The sequence below is a fragment of the Hoplias malabaricus genome, chromosome 1 (assembly GCF_029633855.1).
Source record: "Hoplias malabaricus isolate fHopMal1 chromosome 1, fHopMal1.hap1, whole genome shotgun sequence".
Lineage (NCBI taxonomy): Eukaryota > Metazoa > Chordata > Actinopteri > Characiformes > Erythrinidae > Hoplias > Hoplias malabaricus.
This window is the reverse complement of record NC_089800.1, coordinates 68,880,762-68,903,353: the sequence shown is the minus strand read 5'-3', so window position 1 is coordinate 68,903,353 and position 22,592 is coordinate 68,880,762. Positions and strand designations below refer to the sequence as shown.

The 22,592-nt window shown below is 37.6% G+C and overlaps 1 protein-coding gene and 1 long non-coding RNA gene across 2 annotated transcripts in view; both read left to right on the top strand.

Annotated features, from left to right (window-relative positions):
- Window positions 1–22,592, top strand: part of LOC136697077 (uncharacterized) — a 245,903-nt gene that overhangs the window by 124,738 nt on the left and 98,573 nt on the right. The gene's annotated exons all lie outside the window — the stretch shown is intronic.
- sorcs3b (sortilin related VPS10 domain containing receptor 3b) overlaps window positions 1–22,592 on the top strand; it is a 158,896-nt gene that overhangs the window by 65,476 nt on the left and 70,828 nt on the right. The window contains exons 3-9 of the mRNA XM_066671900.1: window positions 1,206–1,305; window positions 1,699–1,857; window positions 5,133–5,206; window positions 14,368–14,432; window positions 18,174–18,292; window positions 19,982–20,071; window positions 21,023–21,202. Coding sequence (XP_066527997.1) covers window positions 1,206–1,305; window positions 1,699–1,857; window positions 5,133–5,206; window positions 14,368–14,432; window positions 18,174–18,292; window positions 19,982–20,071; window positions 21,023–21,202 — 787 coding nt within the window. The remainder of the gene's footprint in view (window positions 1–1,205; window positions 1,306–1,698; window positions 1,858–5,132; window positions 5,207–14,367; window positions 14,433–18,173; window positions 18,293–19,981; window positions 20,072–21,022; window positions 21,203–22,592) is intronic.

Below are 22,592 nucleotides of genomic sequence, written 5' to 3'. Positions count from 1 at the left end.
GTTTTCTAGCAATGATATAAAATTTTAGTGTTCCCTACTAATCCCAACTTTACCAGACTGTCTCCAGTTGTACCACACTCAACCTGACTCTAACTCACTGATACATTGCTTAACTTACTGACTCAATACTACCTCCCTGTCCACAGCTCTACCTCACTGTTAACAACACTACCTCCTGGCCCTAAAGACTGCCTCTGTGTCCTAATACTACCTCACTGACCCAAACTCTAGCTTATGCTTCATATACATTTTTAATAAGCTGATAACTGAATTTCTCAGCTTTGGACTATTAAAGCCCCTGGGAACTCATGTTGATTTTTTTTTTTTTTGTATAATGATAAACTTGAGTGTTATGTGAAACATTCAGCTAATTTTATATACAAAACACAAATAATAAATATGATCAATCTGTCCTCAAAATTGACCAGTACTGCTCTCCTCTTAATGTACAATGGGCAGTCCTAAAAGTGGGTAATGTTTATGTCCGTATTAATCTGACCTATCACAAGGCTACCATAGCCATGCCTACTCTCTGAGTTGAAGAGACTGGTGAACTAAAGATTAGGAGCCATCTTAGTGAACAGGGGTAGGGTTGGCGTGTAGAGGAAGAGTAGCAGTGAGGAAGGCAGACCCATTCGGTCAGCAATACAGCAGAGTAGTCATGGAAATAGCAGCCATACTCTGTCCATAGGTAATGCAATGTAGCAGGAGGGATGGCAGCCACACTCAGTTAGCAGTACAGCAGAGTAGCAGCGGAGATAGCGGCCACACTGGGCTGACATGTACAGTAGAGTAGCAGCGGGGATAACAGCCACACTCAGTCAGCAGTACAGCAGAGTAGCAATGGGGAAAGCAACAGTTTGGAGACACACTAAAAGGTATCTTATTCGCACAATTATGTTAACAAAATAATCACACAAAACCACACAAAAGACGTCTGTAAGTTCATACATGTACCATTGTATAATGCCTATTATACACACCTGTCTTGTTTTATTGTGTATCTTGTGTAAAATGCTATCCGCAGTTCAGAGTAAAACCAAGAACCTCCCCCCTGCAACTGCTCTGTCTGTGTTGCCATGGCAACATAAACAACATTTTGTTCTCCAGTGATAGAGAGCTTTCAATCACGCAAGATCATTACTGTACTGGAACACCTTTATTCCCCTGTATTTAATTTAGCCTTTGTGTGTGCATGTTTACAGGTCGGTGGACTTTGGAGCGACTTATGTGAAGATAAATGATCGAGTTATTACTAGAACTATGCTCAGCTACATGTACGTGTGTCCAACCAATAAAAGGAAGGTGGGTGTGGACTGATAAACAACAACAACAACAACAAAATAATAATAATAAATAAAGAATAATAAAGAAATTTATCTGTATGTGTTCATTCTACATGACCTCAACATAAAGCATTCATGACAACAGACATACAGCTAGCTATACATAAATAAATGCTTATTTATTTATGTTTTTTTTATTTATTCAATTGCTAGATATAAGTATGACCAATTATGGAGGTTGAAATAATAATTTTTAGAGGTGTATATAGGTTTATGTCTGTTGTTATCAAAGGCTTGTGACAGTGTCATGTAGCCTTGATGAACCTAAATGAAAGAAAAGGAAAGAAAAATCTCTCTCTCTCTCTCTCTCTCTCTCTCTCTCTCTCTCTCTCTCTCTCTCTCTCTCTCTCAGGTGTTGATATTGTCTGATCCAGATGTTGAGAGTAGTTTACTGATCAGTTCTGATGAAGGAGCCACTTTTCAGAAGTACAGTATTGACTTTTACATCATGAGCTTCTTATTCCACCCAACTAAGGAGAACTGGATACTGGCCTACAGTGATGACCAGAAGGTACACCTACACACAAACACTTTTAATTACTTGATTACAGGTGGAGGCTTTGTTTACTGTTACTGTTCTTTAAGTACTTTTCATTGTTTCTCTGATAAAGCAATGACAGAATTGCTCATGTAACTGTAACATTGTTTATGAGAAGTGAACCCTGGCATTTGTTGGTTGGCAGTAAGGCTGTGCCATATTGTATGGCTTGTGATAATAGTGTGTACATTTTTATAACAATAAAAAAATCCATAAAAAATCCAAAAAAGACATTGTGCAGTTACTCATAATACAGCGTGGGCTCTGTACATACTTTTGTTAGAGTTATTGTTACGATATTTATTTTACACAAAATCTTGGTATGTTTATGTCACCAAATATTTACCTTTTTTTGGCTACTAATTATTGGAATGTTTACATTTATACTAATATATATATATATATATATATATATATATATATATATATATATATATATATATATATATATATATATATTTGTTTATACTAAAAGAATACTGGTATCGCAAAAATACCTTGAAATGTCAGGATATTGTTGGCCATACTTAGCATGCCTCCCAGTGAACCCCAAAATTAATAGGCGAATAAATAGCCAAATCAGCAAGCCAATCAGTACCAAAATCAAGGTGAAAAACCTCAGTCACATTAAACTAGAGCTTGTTGCAATCCAGGGTTTATCTATAATAAACAGATTTATGTGTCCTATGTATCTTTCTGTCTCTCAAATTTTTTATTTGAAAAAATACATTATTTGTGTAATAATTATTTCTAATATAATTTTTATATTTCAAACACTGTTTCCAGAAAAGTTGAAATATTTTGTAAAATAAGCAAATATAGAATACCTGCAACACCTGCACTGAAATAGTGGAGACAAATGAAAAAAAAAAGTTATAATATTCAGAAGGTGTTTCCTCACCATTTGCTAGCTCTCCAGTCTGTTTGTATACTGAAAACCAGTCTAATGTGTTTATGAAAGCCCCATTGTCAGTAAAACAGGAAAAAAACAAACAAAGGGCTTGGTCATGAAACTAAACACTGACCGAAGTGTTACAAAATTAAACATCTTACGTAACAAATTAATTTCAGTGAAACAGTTAATAAAAGTTTATGAAGTTCAACTTAAGTCACGTACAAAGAACAGTCACTTTTCTCCTCAAACATTGTTCCACCTTCAAAGACGCTGAGCTTCTGAAAAAAACAACCAGAGAGAACTGCAGTTCCCCACAGTTGTAGACATGGCCTTTAATTACACAGCAATTTCACCAGCATAAACTCGAAACTATTAATGTTAAATTAACATCCTGAGTGTTTACATTTAACACTTTAAGTTTTAATTTAATAGTTCTCAGTGTTAATTTGACTCAAATTTAATTCTGGTGAATTGGTGTACACTTTTTAATCGTTTGGGTACTGAGGATACTAATTGTTGAGGATTTGCAAGTGGAACCTTTGCCCATTCTTATTGATACAGGACTAGAGCTGCTAAGCTGTCCATTCATGTTCTTCATGATACCATATACTTTTTGAAGGCATATCTGGAGTGCAGGCAGGTCAGTTACTTAGCTTCCTACAAAGTCAGCTGTTGAAGCACATGCAGACTGTGGCCTGGCATTGTCTTGCTAAAATAACCCCCAGACATCAGATACTTGTGGACCATCTGTGCCACTTTTGGCACTTACATCTTAGATATTTCAGTGTTGTCTGGGCTATGTGTGGGCCAACTGTCATGAGCTGGGCTTGACTTAGGTTACAGCATGTGCTGTGTAGGCTAGATGTTGGCCAGATTTTGTCCAAAACACATCTGATATTTGACCAATATAAGGTGGACTTGTCGCTAAGTTGTGGCTTTCTTTAAGACCATATGAGTTGTGCTCAGAGCGAGAGAACAGTGATCTACGTATTGATCTATGGCTTTATCCATTCATAATAGATTTTCAGGTTGCATTTCTAGAAGCAGCAATGGATTGTTTTGAGTGAATATGGATTTTCAATGCACTTCCAAGCCCATGGGGTAATATTTCACTTTAGCATGATGGTTTCACGTGAACTGCCATCTGAGGTCTCAGAGGTCACACACATACCACTTCTGGATTTTCCAAAGACTGGCTGAAATTTCTGTGAATTCCTTAAATATTGTATTACATTATATATGGTAAATGGTGAATGCTAATGTCTATGCAGCTTGAATTGAGAATTTGCTTGTTCTGACATAAAGCTTGATAATTACTGGTCAGCCTTGGTGGTGTTGGATTCTTCCTTTACCCCCATTCGGTCTTTGTCAGTGACATGTGATTTTTGTCCATGATGTCACTAGTGTGCCATTATGGCAGTATAGTCACAAAGAGTATAGTCGCTATATATATGAGCGTTCATTCTATATATATCAGCGTTCATTCTATATATATCAGCATTCATTCTATGTATATATCAGCTTTCATTCTATATATATCAAAGTTCATTAAATAGTTCCTGTTTGGCTTGCCATAATATATATATATATATATATATATATATACAGTGCCTTAAAGAAACAACACAATATTTCTCAGAATAAAGTAAACCTATTTTATGGTAATATTGAATTTATGTAATAACAAAGCTTGGGAGTAGGTCCACTCCCAAACTCCTCCCCTCAGCTGTATATATACCCTACAAACTCATGTAATTTAACTCGCTCCCACCTACACCCTGTCTCTACCCCTTTCATCTATCCAATGGGGGAATTTGGCTTTATACACATTCCAAAGCTGCCCTGCCCCAACTTCTTCCCAAAAATAAATCTGAGTTCACCTCTCCGTTTAAGGCTTTATGGGCGTGGTCCATAGAAGCAAATTTGGTATATATGGATTAAGATAATAATCCATAGTTGTAACATCTTTCATTTTTTCATGTTACTCTCACCTGCCTATAATGGAATATTTTACAACAACATATCTTGAATTTCCCAAAAAAAATTTCATGATTATTTTGCCCCATCTCAAATTTTGAAGTGTGTTGCAGGCATTACATTTTAAATGTGCTTATATTTACAAAATAAAATCAAGCATCTTTACTTTGTCAGTGAATTTGTCAGTTTAAGTACTTTTTAAATAACATTTCAAAAAAATAATAAATCAAATATTTATCGTTAATATTATTAATATTATTATTTCATTTTGCTAAATACATCAACCTTTCCAGAAACTGCATTTGCAATTTTTGATCATGTCTTTTGGCCATTAAAAGATGGGGGAAAGCAGAAATATGTGTATGTTTTCTTGCAGCTCTACAGCTCTGTTGACTTTGGGAGAAAGTGGATTTTGGTGCATGAAAGAGTTACACCGGGTCGATTCTACTGGTAACACACACACACACACACACACATGCACACAGGGCCTGAGAACATCAATCTAATATCACACACCTACACAGCAATCTCACACTGAAAATTAATCTTTGATCTTTGAAAAAACATACACTCACACACCTTCACACAGTCACACACGTACACACACATACGTGCACACAGAGAGTCACAAGAATATTTTCACTCCAAGTATTCATCTGATATTAAACCACTTGCTATTTTATACATCTATATATCTCATCATATACTGATGCACATATACACCTGTCCCCATCACACTTTTAGGTGTGTGTGTGTGTGTGTGTGTGTGTGTGTGTATATATTTTTAAATAAAGCAGAAAATATAAAATGTGATATGTGGAGTGCTGTCAAATTCTATGCAATAAAACATCAACACCACTGATTTTAATGCCGCTAACTTATTTTTCTCATTTATCTCTTTACCCCAATGCAGTGTGCTGCTGTGAAAGAATCCACACTCATGATCATCTTGTTCTAATACAACTACTAAAGTTATACCTTTATCCAGTATAGTCTATAAAAATGCTAAAGCTCTTGAAGGAACCATGGATAAATCAGTGCACTGCAAACTAGTAAAGCTAAAAATTAGTTTCCACGCAAAACTACACTGAATGCCCTGTAAGATTAAGTAACTAGTACAAATCCAGCACATTTTTCCCACGTGGTATCACTTCTCGTTGAGTTTTTTTTTTTTTTTTTGGAGACCTCTGTATTTTAACTTTGCTCAAGATTTTAATTCCACACCATGTCTGAGGAAAACTCTCACTATGAATTAGCTGCTGTCTGTATCTCTGTGTGTGGAGAAGAGGAGTTCATGTTCCTGTACATATTCAGGTCAGCAAAAACTGTCTTTCCGACTACTGACCAATCACACACATTACAGTCTGCGTTGACGCGATGCGTAGCATTTCTGGAGAGGTGCACGTCAACACGTTACCTATGGCGTAAGGCCAATTTAAGCCCAGTTTATACTTCTGAGTCGATGCTATGCCGTACATGTTGACGCGAATCCTACACCATAGGCTACAGCATAGCCTGACGTTACATTTTCACTGATCCGGTGCATTGACGGGGGTAAACACATCAGAACTCTTCAACTGGCTGCATGTGGGCTTGAACAGTGGTGTTCCCTGCATCGTTCAATTAAATCACATGTGGGTGTTTGCACCTATCAGACAAACACCAGCGATCTTCTGATTGGATAGATGCATAATTTCTGACCAATCAGTCGTTGTGGTCTGCGTTGACGAAATGCATAGTTACAGTTCTGGAGAGGTGTGCATCAGGCTATGGTATAGGGTTCGTGTTCATACGTATAAATTGGGCTGTAGGGTTATTGCAGAATATAAATTGGGCTTAGCGCAGGAGGGGGTGCCAGTCCATTGCAGGGCAACACACACATTCACACCTACATGACACTTGAATAGCCAATCCATCTACCAGTGTGTTTTTTGGACTGTTTTGGACTGCTCCAGGAAACTGGAGCACCCTGAGGAAAATCATGCGGATTACATGGAGAACACACCAAACTCCTCAGGCTCGAACCCACAACCCCAGGACTCTGGGGCTATGTGACATTGACATTACCTGTTGCACCACCATGACACCACCTAATGAAGTATACAACTCATAAAACTACAATGTACACATGCAGAAAGCACTAGATCTCAGATATTCATTCATTCATTCATTCATTATCTGTAACCGTTTATCCAGTTCAGGGTCGTGGTGGGTCCAGAGCCTACCTCTGTTAAACCTCTGTTGCTCTCGTGCCTAGTTTTTTGATGTCTCTCTTTAAGAGGTCATCAGCAGCGCTGCAGTGTCACTGAGTTTGTGGTGTATGTTATTGTGTGTTGTGCTGGTTCAAGTGGATCAGACACAGGAGTGCTACTTGAGGTTTTAAACCCCTCAGTGTCACTGCTGGACTGAGAATAGTCCACCAAACACAATATCCAGCCAACAGGGTCCTGTGTCCACTGATGAAGTACTAGAGGATGGCCAATATAAACTGGGCTGCAACAGATGAGCTACTGTCTCTGACTTTACATCTACCCCATTTCCAAAAACGAAATTAGGGCACTTTCTAAAAACGCAATAAAAACTAAAAACTGTAATTGGTTAAATTGCTTGAACTTTTATTCAGCTGCTAAAAGTAAAAAAAAAGACATTTCTTAAATATTAAAAAATGGAATGCTACACTTACAACACACAGTTGGGACACAGGCAAAATAAGACTGGAAATGTTCTAGAAGTAACACTGTTCTGGAAGATTCCACAATTAGTAGTTTAACTGGTACCATCAGTGGTTGTAGTCCACCACTTTGTGGCAAACCTCATGAGAGAATTGTCAGTCAGACAATGTTTCTCAGCCCAAGAGTCCAAAGGATTGAGGACTTCCACTATCTACACGTAATAATTTCAAGACAAAATGTAGGGAGTCAGGGGACATCTCATTGCATAAAAGCCAAGGTCTGCATGATCATCAAGCTCTCAGGAGGGTTTGTTGGAGAAACCGTCCTGTTAATGTCACAGACATAGCCACACATGGGCTCACTTAAAACAGTCTGAGGCTGCATCAAGAAATGCAACCTGAAACTGTATTATGCAAAGAGGAATAGACTCCCAGATGAGTTCTCTGGGCCTGAATTTGCATGCACACATACACACATGCATACATACATGAATTAGTTTGAGTTTAGATGATTTAACGGAGGGATCTGTAAGATATTTTCTGCACTTAGTCAGAAAATTCAAGAAGCTGGTGAATAACGGCAATAAGACTCATAAACAGACACATGTAAGGTGGAACAAAATGTTTGACTATGAAAATTGTGAATAAGAAGCGAAGTTCTGCCTCCTTTCCAACATTTATGGTGGAAGGGAAAACCGATAAGTATCACAGCCTTGCCTAGTTGAAATATTTAAGGTGGATTTGTACAGTAAAGGTTTGTAGATGCAGGAAAATGGCGGCCACTCGTTCACTTTTTTGCCTTTCTTTTGCATAAGTAGATGTTTTAGTGAAATGATGAACACTTTTCTGTTTAAATATGTTGATTATGGTTCATTCTTCTTTGCTATTATGGTCCAAAGTTCTTAAACTTGTCTCTTGCTTGTTTGTTAAATTTTCCTCAGGCTGGCAACCTGGTCAAACTTCATGTCTGGGGTGGGGGGACAATTCTCTCCACTATTTTGAATTTTGTATTATAGTTCCGATTTTAAACGCTTGGTGTCAGTATTACAGATTGCTCCTTTAAAGGTGGCACTGGTACTAGTGGATCAGACACAGTAGGGCTGCTGGAGTTTGTGCCCTGTGTCACTGCTGGACTAAGAATAGCCCACCAATCAAAAATATCCAGCCAGCAATGTCCAGAATCCTGTGTGCACCAATGAAGGATAACCAACTCAAACTGTGAAGCAGCAGATGAGCTACTGTCTTTGAATTTACATCTACAAGGTGGACCTACTAGGTAGGTGTGTCTAACAGAGTGGACAGTGAGTGTTTAAAGACTCAGCACCACTGCTGTGTCTGATCCACTCATAACAGCACAGAATGATTCATCACCCAAACATACCTGCTCTATTGTAGTCCTGTTGGGGTCCTGACCACTAAAGAGCAGTGTGAAAATGGGCAAACAAGGTACGCAGAGCAACAGATGGACTTCTGTTTGCAACTGTAGAATAACAAAGTCCTCCTGTATGGTTAATGTAGGAGAACAAGGAGATGCTTATATTGTTATGGTTGGTCTGTATGTATATATGGATATGTATGTATCTGTATGAATGTATGGAGCATTCTGTTACAGCTGATCATGAGTTATGTTCACCATGCTCAATGTCAAATATAAAGACAGTATATTAAATCAGATTAACTACATATACCATTTTGTCCATAATGTAACTGAGGGTTTTATTTCAGATTGCATTTTTTTAAACATATATCTAAAAATATGACTGTAGTGCAAAATATCATAAGTCAACTTCTGAGATACCATATAAGACATGAGAAGAACAGAAGAGAAATTTGTAGAATAAGGATTCTATAAAATTGTTGGTAACCTTAAAGCTCCTTTCACATTTACTGCATCACTGAATACCATATATCAAGTATCGGTGTTACACAAGGCCATGAGCCTGAAGCATATTTCAAATCTTTGTGTGTGTGTGTGTGTGTGTGTGTGTGTGTGTATGTGTGTGGAGTTATTCCTCCTACACTCACATTCATTTTAGTTTCACTAAGCAGCAGTTCCACAGTAATAATAATCACCCTGAATGGGGCCACTTGTGATTTTGATTGTGGACAATATATTCATAACTAATGTTCATCAACCTGCAGAACAGAAATTACAGTTTTGAGAGGGACTAGGGAAGGAATACAATAAACGTTTCCCTTAAGGTGCTGTTTCTTTCTGGTGCTGCCTGGGCTCAAGATAAAGAACAAGTTCAAGGATAATGACAACTTCAGAAAATCTCTGAAAAACATTTCCCTATCCTTCAGAGCTCAGCTTGTTACATAGTAAGACAATGCAACTGAGGCACTGAATCACTGAGGGAAGGAGACACAGAGAGGCAGAGACTGAGACTACGACAATGACACAATTAGACTGAGACAGTGAAACACACTGATACTGAAACATTGAAACCTTCAAAACGTAGACCTCAAACACTGAGAATGAGATACTGGTAGACTAATACATTGAAACAATGAGCAAGAAAGACAGTAAAAGACAGAGTTTGAAACTAAGACAGATTGGGATTGGGATATTTTTAAAAACAAAAATTTTTGTCTTCGTATTTTGGCCTCCCCTCCACACACACACACACAAAAACAGCATTTTAGGTCCATGAAAATGGAGATTTCCAAACATGCTCTTCATGGTGGAGATTTTTTAAAACACTATTGTCACTGGTCGCTGTGTGGACGAGCAAAATTGAGCTTTTCGGAAACACTGACTTCACACAGCATGCCCGTCTCTGGCTGAAGTTCAAATATCATTATACTACATTGTACACATGCGGATAGCACTAGATTTCAGATTCTCACTTATTAATAAATATAAATGATGATGTATTAGAAATATATAATGCATATAAAAGTCTAGATTCAGTAATTTTATGACTTGTGTAGTCCACTACATAGGGAGTATGGAGTGATATGTGATTATACCTTTGTGTTTCTCTCATGCTTTGTGGTATTTGTGTTGACCCTCTTTAAGAGGCCCCCTACTGGAATGGCATGATAATGCAACCATTTTCGTATTTGTCTGAACAGGATATTTTCAAAAATAGGGAGGAAAATCCCAGTGTTTAAAAATACACATATACACATTACGGAACGCTTACAAACTGAGCCTGGTTTTCTCAGCACGGTTAACCCTTCTCAGGGCTCTTTAAGTTTTTCCTGCTTAAACATTTGCAATGCAAAGTTTTTACAGTGGAGTGAAAAGTTTGACTCCCTCTCCCTATAAGTTCCTCTCCCTATATTTAAAATAAAGTGTATTGTATGTCATGCTAGTAGCTTTAACGTACCTTGACCGCATGTGTTCTCCTGTTAGCCACATACCCTGCAAACACACACAGATAAGCCCTATCTTCGCTCTGTATTTGTGAGGTGTAATGTGCGAAAAGTCTCTATTTATTTGGCATTCTTACTCACATATGAGATTCTGTGCAATTCATGCCTTTGAATTAGCACTAAAAGGAAGAGACTTTATATTCCATCTGAGGACATGGAAACTAAGGTATTTAGACACTGAAACACAAATCCTAAATCTTAGATATTGTGACAGACTGAAATAGATTTTGAGACACTGAGACCACAGAGCCATTCATATCAGTTCTATTGCTTGAATGTATTTTATTGGTTGAGCGTGTTTTGTGTTGTACTTAAGAACTTTTTCCGTGTAGTTTTACTTCACTGAAGTATTTCCATTTTAGACAACTTCTTACTTTAACTTCACTACATATCACAGTCAAATATCTTACTTTTTACTCCACTACATTATTAAAATCAGCCGTTCCTTTTGCTTTACGGGTGAATAAAGCCGTAATGTGTCTGAACACATCTCTGTAGTCTGTTTGACACAGATGGCTCAGAATTGCAGAAATAGATCAAACTATACTCTGCAACTATGAAGAAAAAACAGAGTGCTTAAAGGAACACTATGTAATATTTTTACCTTAAACGTACAGCTTCAAAATCATTGAAGGGAGAATAGTGCCTACTCTCTCGGCTCAGCACTGCAGATACTGCACTATGTAACATTTGGGGGAGGGTTGGAAACCACCCCTTCCCTCCCCCTCCCTACCAGTGATGTAAAAACTAATTGCATTAGGTGAGCTGCAGGAGCAGAAAAAAAACAACAACAAAATCTTACCTAGTTTTCCTAAATGAGTAAAAAATGTGCAGAGGACATACTAAAGGACAAATTATGCTTTTGGGTTGACTCTATGCCATAGCTCACACAATTATCCTATGCCATTGTAAAAGTTTATACTTGCGCGTTGACGTTTGCGACGCTATTCAATTACACCACTGAACCACTAGGGCTGAGGTTCAAACATCTTCAACCCTATGGAGTACACTGTAGAGTGGAGAGGTGCGCATCAGTCTTAGGTTCAACACAGAAGCATAAATTGTGCTTAATACTCAGGAGACAGCCATCAAAGCCTCACAGAAATAGTTTTTATCTGATGCTTTTTTTTAAAAGAGCAGAGTGAGATTTTAAAATAAAGAGGTTGGGTGGGGCGTGGAGGGGCAACACAGTCATTCCCATGATCTTGTTGGATAAGCAATTTTGGAAAGCAAAATTAGACTCACATTGCAAGTTTCATTAACCAGTTCCAATTTAGTGCTCAAATTTGATTTGGCTATCTTGAAAGTTCACATTCATAAATGTAAATGACTTAACTACAGACATATCTATCTGTAATGTGAAAAAATTCTGTCCCATAAATGGCATGCATGTGCACACTAATATGTTTATGTATGTCACCTCCATCTCACAAAACAGCAAATACACTAACTGCAAGTGTACACATGGTCTAATCTGACAATTCATATTCATATCATAGGCCCATAGCTCAGATACATATCTGATCTAAGAACACATAAGAAAGTGACTCAAACCTGATTAGAAAAGACTACACTTGACATGTCCAAACAGCCCTGAAAATAATTAATGCAAAAAATCAGATTTTAATCACGTCATCCTGGTAACATGAATACAGACATAGCGTACATTGCTGAGACTGAGATTTAAACATTAAAGTAACATCCATGCTTTATTGAAGCAATAAAACACTAGAGTAATCACGTTTAGGGCACGTGGCTGTGCTGGGGGTGGTTAAGGTGTAATTCATTCACAAAGGCAACTTTAATATATAAACTCTTTTACAAGACACACTGTAACAAATGTCTTTATGGATGTATATTATTCTCCTCCATTCAACTTTAAAAAGATAAACTGTAAAAAATAATAACAAGCTGAAAAATAATTTATTTTGTCATTTCCTAAGAGTTTATGATTATGGAAAGCTTATTTTCTGTTCATACCACAAAAAAGTGTGAAATGACATTAAAGAAACTCATCTACACCAGAAAATTCAGCACGGTAGAAACCAAGATTTTAACATTTCAATGGTTTTCTAATGTTTCTAAAAGCAATCACCTTTACATTTTACTGTATCAGCCAGAATTACACCACAGTTAGTTCAGACCCTGAGATGTGATTGGCTGAGGGTCATTCCAGGAGTGCCATTATTTCACCATAATTGCACTCTGGCCGAAGCTATTCCAGTATAACTACACAAAATATATGTAACCTAGCAATGACATCAGCACTTACAAGACAGCAGGAGTGCCTAGACATTTTCAACAAATGGGGAACCAGTTCGGTTTCCACTCATACACCTTATTTTGACAGAGAAAATAGTGTGCCGCAGTGGACCCGTTATCCACATTCTGATTTGTAAACTACTGAGCCTGAGGTGGGTTTTTTGTAGTTATTTGTGGCCACAAAATAACATATTGAGGCCACATATATATAGTGAGGCCACAAAATAATGTGGTGTGTGTGATATATTCAAAAATGCAGAAAGGAACAAGTTAAAGATCCAGAGCTCGTTAAAAAAGAGCAAAACGCAAAATAATGTGTGGCAGAATGGAACTATTTTACCCAGCGGAAAGCTGATAAACAAACAAATCATTTAGTCCTGTCTTCTTTATCTTAAAAACTAATAATAAACTGCAATAATGAACTATGGTATCATCGCAATAATACTCTCAATGTTAATGCTATAATGTGGGCTATTGGCACTGGTGTACTGATCTTCCAGTGCTTAAGTAATCTATACTTGATAAAGGAACAGAGCATCACTGCAAACTAAATATTGATATACTTACTTACATCTTTATAACAGTTGAAAATGTATGACACACCATGAAGAGAATTAGCCTAGTGATCACAGATTTTGAGCTCCTGTCTTAAAGAATTGGCAGATATTCCATTTGTAAAACTGCAACAATTAGTATTCTCAGTTCCAAAATAACAATTTCAAAAAGTCCAATTAAAACAACAAGTGATTTATCAGAGTAGTGAACATGACTCTGTCTCATCTTTGTTGGAGATTGTTGCAGACATCAAATTCAACTTATGCTTATATTTCTATAAAAAAATACAATTATGTTGCCAAAACATTGGAAAGATAATTTGACAGCAAAATAAATATTCAAGACAATGAACAAACCCCAGATTCAAGTTTTAATAATAGCATTTCATAAAATGTTCCTATATATATATTTATATATATCACAAACTGTGTGTGTGTGTGTGTGTGTTAAATTGTGATTAATTGCAGTTTGGAGTGAAACAGAGACTTTGTTGTGTGTGTGTGTGTGTGTGTGTGTGTGTTGCAGTGTGGAATTATTCTGTCCATCCACTCTCTTTCCCCCTCTCTTGCTTTCCCTCTCCTTATCTCCCTCTCTCTCTTTCTCTCTCCATCACCCCATCACTCCATCACTCCTGTGCCATTACTGCACTCATCTATCCTCTCCCTCACTCACCCCCACCCTGCTCGCTACCCCTTGCTCTAGACTCACTGATTATTCTGCTCTTCTCTCTCTCTCCTCTCAGGGCTCTGAGTGGGCTGGATAAAGAGGCAGACCTGGTACACATCGAGGCTCAAACTCATGCTGGACGTTAGTCTATATATCACTCTATCTCCCCTTTTTTTGCACTCCCTCTCTCTCTTATTTGTAATCTTGCTTCCCTTTTTTGTCTCCCTCAGTTTTTCTCTTTGTCTTTCTCTTGTTCTTCTTCTTTTACTCTCTTTTACATTTTCCTTTTCATTGTCCTTCTCTTTTCTCTCTCCAATCGCCTTTTTCCTGTTTTTATTTTGTCTCACTCCATTATTATTGCTTCTTCCCTTTATTTTCTTTCTCCCTCTCTGTCTCTTACTCTATTAGTTCTCTCTTTCTTTGTAGCTCCTCTTATTACTCTCTCTTTTCTCTTATCTGTTTTTTCACTGTTATCTCGGCCTTTTTTGTCTCTATTTCACTCTTATCTTCTCTCTCTCTCTCTCTCTCTCTCTCTCTCTCTCTCTCTCTGTATCCTCTTCCGCACTTCCCAATCTTTCTCTCTCTCTCTCTTGCTCTCTCTCTCTCTCTCGCTCTCTCTCTCTTTCTCTCTCTCTCATTGTCACTATCATTAAAACAGTTATTGCAGTAAAAGTGATAGAATATTGATATAAAGCCATCAGAGAGATGCTGATGTGGTGATTTTTTCGCTAAGTGTGAGCTATTTATTGATTAGCAAGTCATCTAACTGCTCTTCCCTCTCACACACACACAAACACACACACACACAATCCCCAAAAAGTTTTATTACATAATCAATTAGCATTATCTAGTCTTACTGCAGTGCCCTTAATTTCTGTGAAAATGTAATGATCTGTGAGACTATAGGCATTTGTCTTCTACAGAAGCTTTCAAGCGTAATATTCTATCTTGTTAAATAAAACAATACCACAGATAAGCACAGAAATATAACACATGGAACTAAAAATATCAACAATATTTAACCTCTATTTGCAGATACAAAATCATAAAGGATAAAACATAATGATTATAATATAAACAGATACGAACAAGACCCTGTTGCAGAAAATAACATGTGGGCAGGGCTATAGATGAGATAAACCTAAAGGGAGGCAGAGCCAGGGCAGGGAACAATCAGCTTCCCGAAGGGTCATTGTGCCTTTGCATTTGATATGCACACACACAAAGGATTGGGCAGCCACCCCAGTGACCAGGGACCATTTGGGGTTAGGTGCCTTGCTCAAGAATACAGCAGCCGTGTACATTAACAATGCCATTTTTTGACTCCTTATTCCTGCAGATCGAGGGGATCTCTAACCATTCACCCATGTCACCAATCTAGGCTATATCTTTCTCCCTTTTGTTTCCAAAGAAATCCTATCCAAAAGGGGTCTTCAATTACAGGAGCTTGACCACTTTAATAAAAAAGTAATATTTTTACCTTAAAATGACACTTTCAGAATGATGTGAAATCATTGCACTCACCTGTTACAGGTACAGAGACTCTGTCATTGTTACTTTGGAACTGCACTATGTAACTTTTGGAGGTGGGTAGGAAAGCAGCCCCACCTCCCTCCCCGCTGATTTCAGTACACTGCTGTAAAATGATTTACAGTAGGGGTGTCCCAATAGCAAAAAACTCCAAATCGTTCCTAGTGTTCCCTTAAGAACCGAGTCGTAGTAGCGGGTAGTCATTTTTACAGCAGTAAAAGTCTCAAAACATGCTTTTGCTGTCATAGCACAAAAGTATAAAAATTGTGCTGCTGCTTATATCCCTCTTATTCATAGCAATGAATACACACACACACACACACACACACAAACCAGTGCACTAGAGGCAGTATATAGCTATCTTGCTAGTGAAGATGAAACCAGGGACTCTTTGGTCACAAGCTTACTTCTCTAAACCCCAGGCCACAGTTACCCCTACACTTCTACCCTTCTAGAATGGCTTTACACTAGATGTTAGAACATTGCTATGTGGCTCTGTTTGCATTCAGGCAAAGCCGGATGATTAGTTCTGGGTCACAAATGCCACTCCAGCTCATCCCAAATGTATTGGATGGTGCTTCTTCACTCCACACAGGCCTTATCTGAGTGCCCTTATACCTCTTTAGCCAATGTTTCAGAGAAAATGTGAATGAAGTCCCTGAAAACCCACGATACAATTAACTCCTTGAAAACCTCTGAAAGAGAACATTTTAAGAACATAATGCAGTGCAGTGGTACTTACAAGGCAGGCCCTGGTCCAAATCCAGAACTAAGAGCAAAAAAAAAGACCAACAGCTAAACATCACAGAGAAGAAACAGAAAAAAAAACCTCTACTCGTAGGCATCTTTTCATTTCCACTCCTAAAACAATTTCCATGACAACAATGACATCCCTCAGCAGACCGCTAGTTTGTCCACTTTTGCTTGTCAAAAGCTGCTTAGCAAATCGACAAAGGTAGATTAATACCACATCCAGAAACTAAAATGCCATCTTCAAAATTGCAGTGTAGAAAGAAAGGGTGACAGTTAAAAACGCTCGTTTAAAAATGGACTGAAAAACATATGTCCACTTGTCTCACTCATTTGACCTCTCTGAACCGTCAGCTTTGTGGAATTAGAAAAAAGTCACATCTAAAATTCATATTTTTCATATTTGAATGCATCTCAGTTTTCTGTCTACTACTTAAGTGGAGCAGAACCCCCAAATCCACCTTTATGGAATTACTTTTTACACTCTAAATGGTTTTAATCAGTATTAAATCTAATATTATGTAATAGCTTATATAAAAGCATCTGCTAATTACATTTTGACATTTCACCACTGAAAACTCAACTGTGTCCTGACTCTACTGTGGAATTACTGCCTTTTCTTAGTGTGACACAAAAACATCCCTTAAAAAAATAAAAATAATAAAAAAGCACCCCCTCCTGTCCGTCTGTTTTTCCTCTCCATCTATCTTTCTTGTCACACTGATGGATGGATGGATAGATACGCTGAGAAACAGACTGATAATGGAGTGTATTGATTGATTTGAGTTGCCATGAAGATGCTGTGCGTGTCTGCTGTTTGACTCTCTTTTTTGGAGACCATAGTGTCCCCACTATGATATTAAAATGAGTTGTTTCTGGGTTTATTTTCCTTATATATACAATATACAGATACACATCTGCAAGTTAAATAATGTTTAATTAGGAAAAACGAAAGTTCAGATAATTCTTTTACATTTCTGGGGTTATATTTAATACTTAGATTAGACTGCAGTGTATGGAGAGAGAGAGACAGAATAATGGAAAGCTACAGTAATATATTAACTTCCATTAGCTCAAGATGACTATAGTCACTTTCAGCCTTTATAAGAGTGTTAATGGTATATAAAAAATTGTGAAATGTGTATAGACACAGTCCAGTCCAGAAGAGACTGGAAATCAGATCTTAATCAGATCTTTATTGAATTTTGAGTCATTTAATACCAGCATAAAGAAATATTACCTTATAATATATTACCTGTATAATGAAATTGTTCTATTCAAGCTCCACCCACAAGTGCTCTTTTATAACTACTGTTGATGTCTAAAAGAACACTGGTAAAAATATCATTACAACAAAGGAGAGTTTATACACCAATCAACCATGACATTATGGCCACCTCCTACACTCTCTGACTTTACACCTGCATGGTGGACCAACAAATTAGGTGTGTTTAACAGAATGGACAGTCAGTGTAGAATCAAGGGGGTGGTCATAATGTTATGGTTGACCTATGTATAACAATACCTACATTTAGAGGCAACTATTCATTAAACCTAAAGTGGTTTAATTTTTTATTTTTCTTTTGCTTGTCTGTGTTACAGTGATGCAGTATGTGACGTGCCAAGCTCAGAAGTGTTCTGAGGGAAACAGACAGTATCCCTTCAGCAGCAAAATTGACACCAACTCACTGGTGGTGCAGGATGAGTACATCTTCCTTCAGGTACAGAGACAGAAATACAGAGACTAAGAGAGAGAGAGAGAGAGAGAGAGAGAGAGAGAGAGAGAGAGAGAGAGAGAGAGAGATCCGTGTTTGTGTGTGTGGTTGGGGAGGGAGGGTTGTATTCCTGAGTTGTGCAACTGTCTGGTGTTTGACCTATCATTAGGAAATGACAAGTCCAGTCTTTTTGCTGCCTTAGATGCCTTAGCAAGAATCCAACAAAGCACGACAGGCCTTGCTCACTCTGGGTGGGTAAGACTGCCCTCCCTCCCTCCTTACCACTCAGCACGATGCCAGACAATGAGGCAGTTAGTGTTCTCTTCCAAGCTTATTGAGCTCCACTGTCAAAAAAGAAGCAGAATCTAACTTCAAGAAATGTCTCAGAGGAAGCATGTGCTAGCTTTCACCCTGAAACTTGGTACCATTCTGTGACTGATGGAGACACAGCTAGTGGGTGGAACAGACAATGAGAAATTTGGGATAAAAATTTGGTTAAAACAGCTCTTTCAGTCATATTTAAATACTCAGTCAGTCATATTTATTCATTCATTCATTCATTCATTCATTATCTGTAACCGCTTATCCAGTTCAGGGTCGCGGTGGGTCCAGAGCCTACCTGGAATCATTGGGCACAAGGCAGGAATACACCCTGGAGGGGGCGCCAGTCCTTCACAGGGCAACACAGATACACACACACATTCACTTACACACCCACTCCTACGGACACTTTTGAGTCACCAATCCACCTACCAAAGTGTGTTTTTGGACTGTGGGAGGAAACCGGAGCCAGTCATATTTAATTTAATTGTAATTTATCACACATACACACTCATATCAACAAAAATAAAATGTTTCTCTCAGGTTAAGTTTAGAGTGCCAAACTACTAAAATCTGCAATATAACAAGGAGGCACAATGCCACATGGTATGAAATGTAAAAAACTCTTGATGCCTTAAAAGTTGCTGGAATCCTTAAGGCAAATCTTCAATTTACTAATCAGTAAACTAAAAAGTAAGTGAGTGTCTGATACAATCACTCATTAGACAACAAACCCAGACACAGACCTTTATGTGAAAATATCAGCTCAAATAGTATTTTTCAGGCAGCAAACTCCTTTGTCCACTGTTTTTATTATTGTGTGTGTGTGTTAGAGTGAGAGAGTAAGCAAAAGAGTGAAAGAGAGAGAGAGAGAGAGAGAGAGAGAGAGAGAAGGAAGAAGACTGATTTAGTATTGGTGTATGATGATTGTTGGTGACTTTGTAGTGACTTTCATTGCTGAAGTGTTTGGATTTAAGTTGACGGAGAATAATGAGTGTATTGATCTGAACAGCAAAGCGAGAGGAATAGTGTGTTTGTGTGTGTGAATGAGAGTGTGTGTGACACTCCCTCAGGAAAAGACCGCTTCACACCCACAAAACACTGCATTCACACACCATCGATCAGAACCACACACATAAGCTTGCAGTCCATCAGCAACACTTCACTGATTAGAGGATAAAATGGACGTGTGTGTTTGTGTGAGAACTGATTGAGTCTGATGAGAATACTTGTGTGTGCGTATGTGTGTGTTTGTGTGTGTGTGTGTGTGTGTGTGTGTTGATATCTCTAACAGATCAATTTCATAACTCATATTATTTCCTGTGTGTGTGTGTGTGTGTGTGTGTGTGTGTGTGTGTGTGTGTTTATATACAGTTAACCACAGCAGGTCGGACAACGTATTTTGTCTCATTTCAACGAGGACCATTTAAACATATCCAGCTGCCGAAATACTGCCTTCCTAAAGTAAGATCCATCTTAAATATCTCCTCAGTGTTTAAAGCTAAATGTATTTGTAACTTAAAAAATGAAATATACATTTTAAATTTACACTACATTTCAAAATGATCTAGTCAAGTAAAACAGGCACATTTAAGTGTGGTCTAATGGACCACTCCAGACAGTTTATATCACAGTGTCATTTTAAATGTGAGTGAAACATTAGTGTAATTTGTGGAATATATAATTAAATATTTAATTTAAAATATTTAATGGGATTTTAATTTTTGGACAAAAATGTAAATTCGTCAGTTAAAGGTTAATGGTTAAAGTTACAGTAAGGCAGATGGCAAACTGAGTTCTAAGTTGCATCTTTGCAAATTCCTATTTAGCTAATTGTTAAGGTTTTAATGGTTTACACTTAAACACATTTAAGTTTAAATCACTAAAAACTTAGTTACTATTTGTTTAAGAATTCACGAAAAACGAAGAAACACTTAAATTTAGGTCTGGAAAGTACCCATTCATTTTCAAAGGGTTTAGAGGCAAGAATGCCATGATTTAATAATGCATTTAGCACCATGTTTATTACTTGCTTGTAAGCTTTCATGATTTTTAAGCTACATTAAATTGTGACAAATATGACAAATAGACAAATATGACAAAATGACAAATATGCCCCTGCTGACATTTCAGGTATTGAAAACTCTATAATATTTTAACTTTAAGATCTTAAATATACAGCCTGTGGAAGAAGGTCTTATACATTTTTTTTCTTTTTTGGTTACATAAACAGGCTAATAGTGTTTGGAGTCTTGTCCAGGGACTCTCATTAATACAGCATAGTGTGCTTGACTACAAAAGCAGTTTTCCATGTTGGTGTTATGTCATATGTTAATGCTACATAAACATATATACATACATTCAATTGTCTTTTGTAGTTCAGATATATGTGTTTCTTTGTGTGTTTGTGTGTAGGACATGCACATCATCAGTACAGATGATGGTCAGGTTCTAGCAGCAGTTCAGGAATGGAACGAGAACGATACCTACAGCCTCTATGTTTCAGACTCTCCTGGAGTTTATTTTATTCGCTCACTTCCCAACATCCGCACCAGTCGCGGAGCTGCCGGGAACCTCATCGTAGATGTTTATAAGGTCTGTATCACTTATTATAGATATAGTTTGTAATCACATATGTCTGACATATCTGCAACACCCATTATAGACACAAAATAAACTAAATTGCCAAAAGTATTCACTCACCTATCAAAAATAATTGAATTTAGGTGTTTCACTCCCATGGCCACAGGTGTATAAATCCAAGCACCTAGGTTGCTTCTATAAATATTTGAGTAAGAATGGATAATTCTTGGGAGTTCAGTGAATTCCAGTGTGGTAACATGATAGGATGCCACCTGTGCAACAAGTCCAGCCATGAAATTTCTTCACTACTGAATATTCCACAACTATCTGTGGTACTATAACTAAGTGGAAGCAACTGGGAATGACTACAACTCAGCCACAGAGTAGTAGGCCACATAAAATAATGCGGTGCATAGTGCACAGATGTCACCAACTTTCTACAGAGTCAATCGCTACAGATCTCCAAACTTTATGTGGCCTTCAGATTAGTGCGTAGAGAGCTACATTGAATGGGTTTTCATGGCCAAGCAGCTGTATCCAAGTCTTACATCAGCAAGAGCAATGCAAAGCATCAAATGCTATGTTATAAAGCATGCCACCACTGGACTCTAGAGCAATGGAGATGTGCTGTATGGAGTGACAAATCATGATTCTCTGTCTAGGATTTCAATGGATGAGTCTGGGTTTGGCAGTTGCCAGGAGAAATGTACATGTCTGACTACATTGTGCCAAGTGTAAAGTTTCAGGAAGGGGGGATTATAGTTTGGGGTTGTTTTTCAGGAGAACACATTCAGCTCCTTAGTCTCAGTGAAAGGAACTCTTAATGCTTTAGCATACCAAGAGATTTTGGACAATTTCATGCTCCCAGCTTTGTGTCAACAGTTTGGGGATGGCCTTTTCCAGTTCTAACAAGACTGTGCACCAATTACAGCAGAGAAAGTGAGCCAGGCCTTTTTGTCCAACATCATTGTCTGACCTCACAAATACACTTCTACAAGAATGTTAAAAAATTCCCATAAACACACCCCAAAAGCTTGTGGAAAGCCTTACCAGAAGAGTTGAAGCTGTTATAGCTGCAAAGGATGGGCTGACATCATATTAAACCCTAAGGATTAAGAATGTGATGTCACTCAATTCATTCACTCTCAGAAAAAAAGTTGCGGTAGATAGGTACATTATTGGTCACTAAAGGTACAAACAGTGTAAATATATCTTTAAAGGTACAACAGTGTTTAAAAGTCCTGTTGTGTTCCCTAAAGGTATATTACATTTTGTTCTCCAGAAGGAGAGGTGAATATTTGTAAGTTTTCATTGTAGAACTGTGTCAAATATAAAAAACATAATAAAAGTCCTGGAAAATAAATGGGGCGTATGAAATCAACACAATTAAAAAATCTATAAT